The sequence below is a fragment of the Myotis brandtii genome, unplaced genomic scaffold (genome assembly GCF_000412655.1).
Source record: "Myotis brandtii unplaced genomic scaffold, ASM41265v1 scaffold115, whole genome shotgun sequence".
In the NCBI taxonomy this organism is placed as follows: domain Eukaryota; kingdom Metazoa; phylum Chordata; class Mammalia; order Chiroptera; family Vespertilionidae; genus Myotis; species Myotis brandtii.
Window position 1 is genome coordinate 2791794 of NW_005353967.1, and position 457 is coordinate 2792250.

General features: G+C 64.8%; 1 protein-coding gene across 1 annotated transcript in view; it reads left to right on the plus strand.

Annotated features, from left to right (window-relative positions):
• The first annotated feature begins 219 nt into the window (after positions 1 to 219).
• MED10 (mediator complex subunit 10) overlaps positions 220 to 457 on the plus strand; it is a 6709-nt gene continuing 6471 nt past the window's right edge. The window contains exon 1 of the mRNA XM_005857893.2: positions 220 to 438. Coding sequence (XP_005857955.1) covers positions 317 to 438 — 122 coding nt within the window. The 5' untranslated portion in view covers positions 220 to 316. The remainder of the gene's footprint in view (positions 439 to 457) is intronic.

Consider the following 457-nt stretch of genomic DNA (forward strand, 5'->3'; position numbering starts at 1 on the left):
GACAAGGGAAGTTGTTCAGGGCCAGTAGAAGTGGAGCTGGGTCTTGCGCTCCTCACCACCGGCCCTTTGTGGCCCTTGCAGCACGCTGGGGAGTCCTGATGACTGACACCTGGTTGTCGGCTCAACGGTGCCGCTTAGGGCTTCTGGGGCGGGGCCTAGATAAAGCCCGCCCCTCCCGCCCTCTAGGCGCTCGGGGATCCAGATCCAGCCCCCTCCTCCCGCCCCTAGAGGAAACGGAAGTGGCGGTGGGCTCGGGCGGAAGCAGGAAGCGGCGGAGCAGGACGACGCGAGTGGTGTTGTAGCGCACCGTGGGGCCATGGCGGAGAAGTTCGACCACCTGGAGGAGCATCTGGAGAAGTTCGTGGAGAACATCCGGCAGCTCGGCATCATCGTCAGCGACTTCCAGCCCAGCAGCCAGGCCGGGCTCAACCAGAAACTGTAAGTGGCGGCCCGAGTC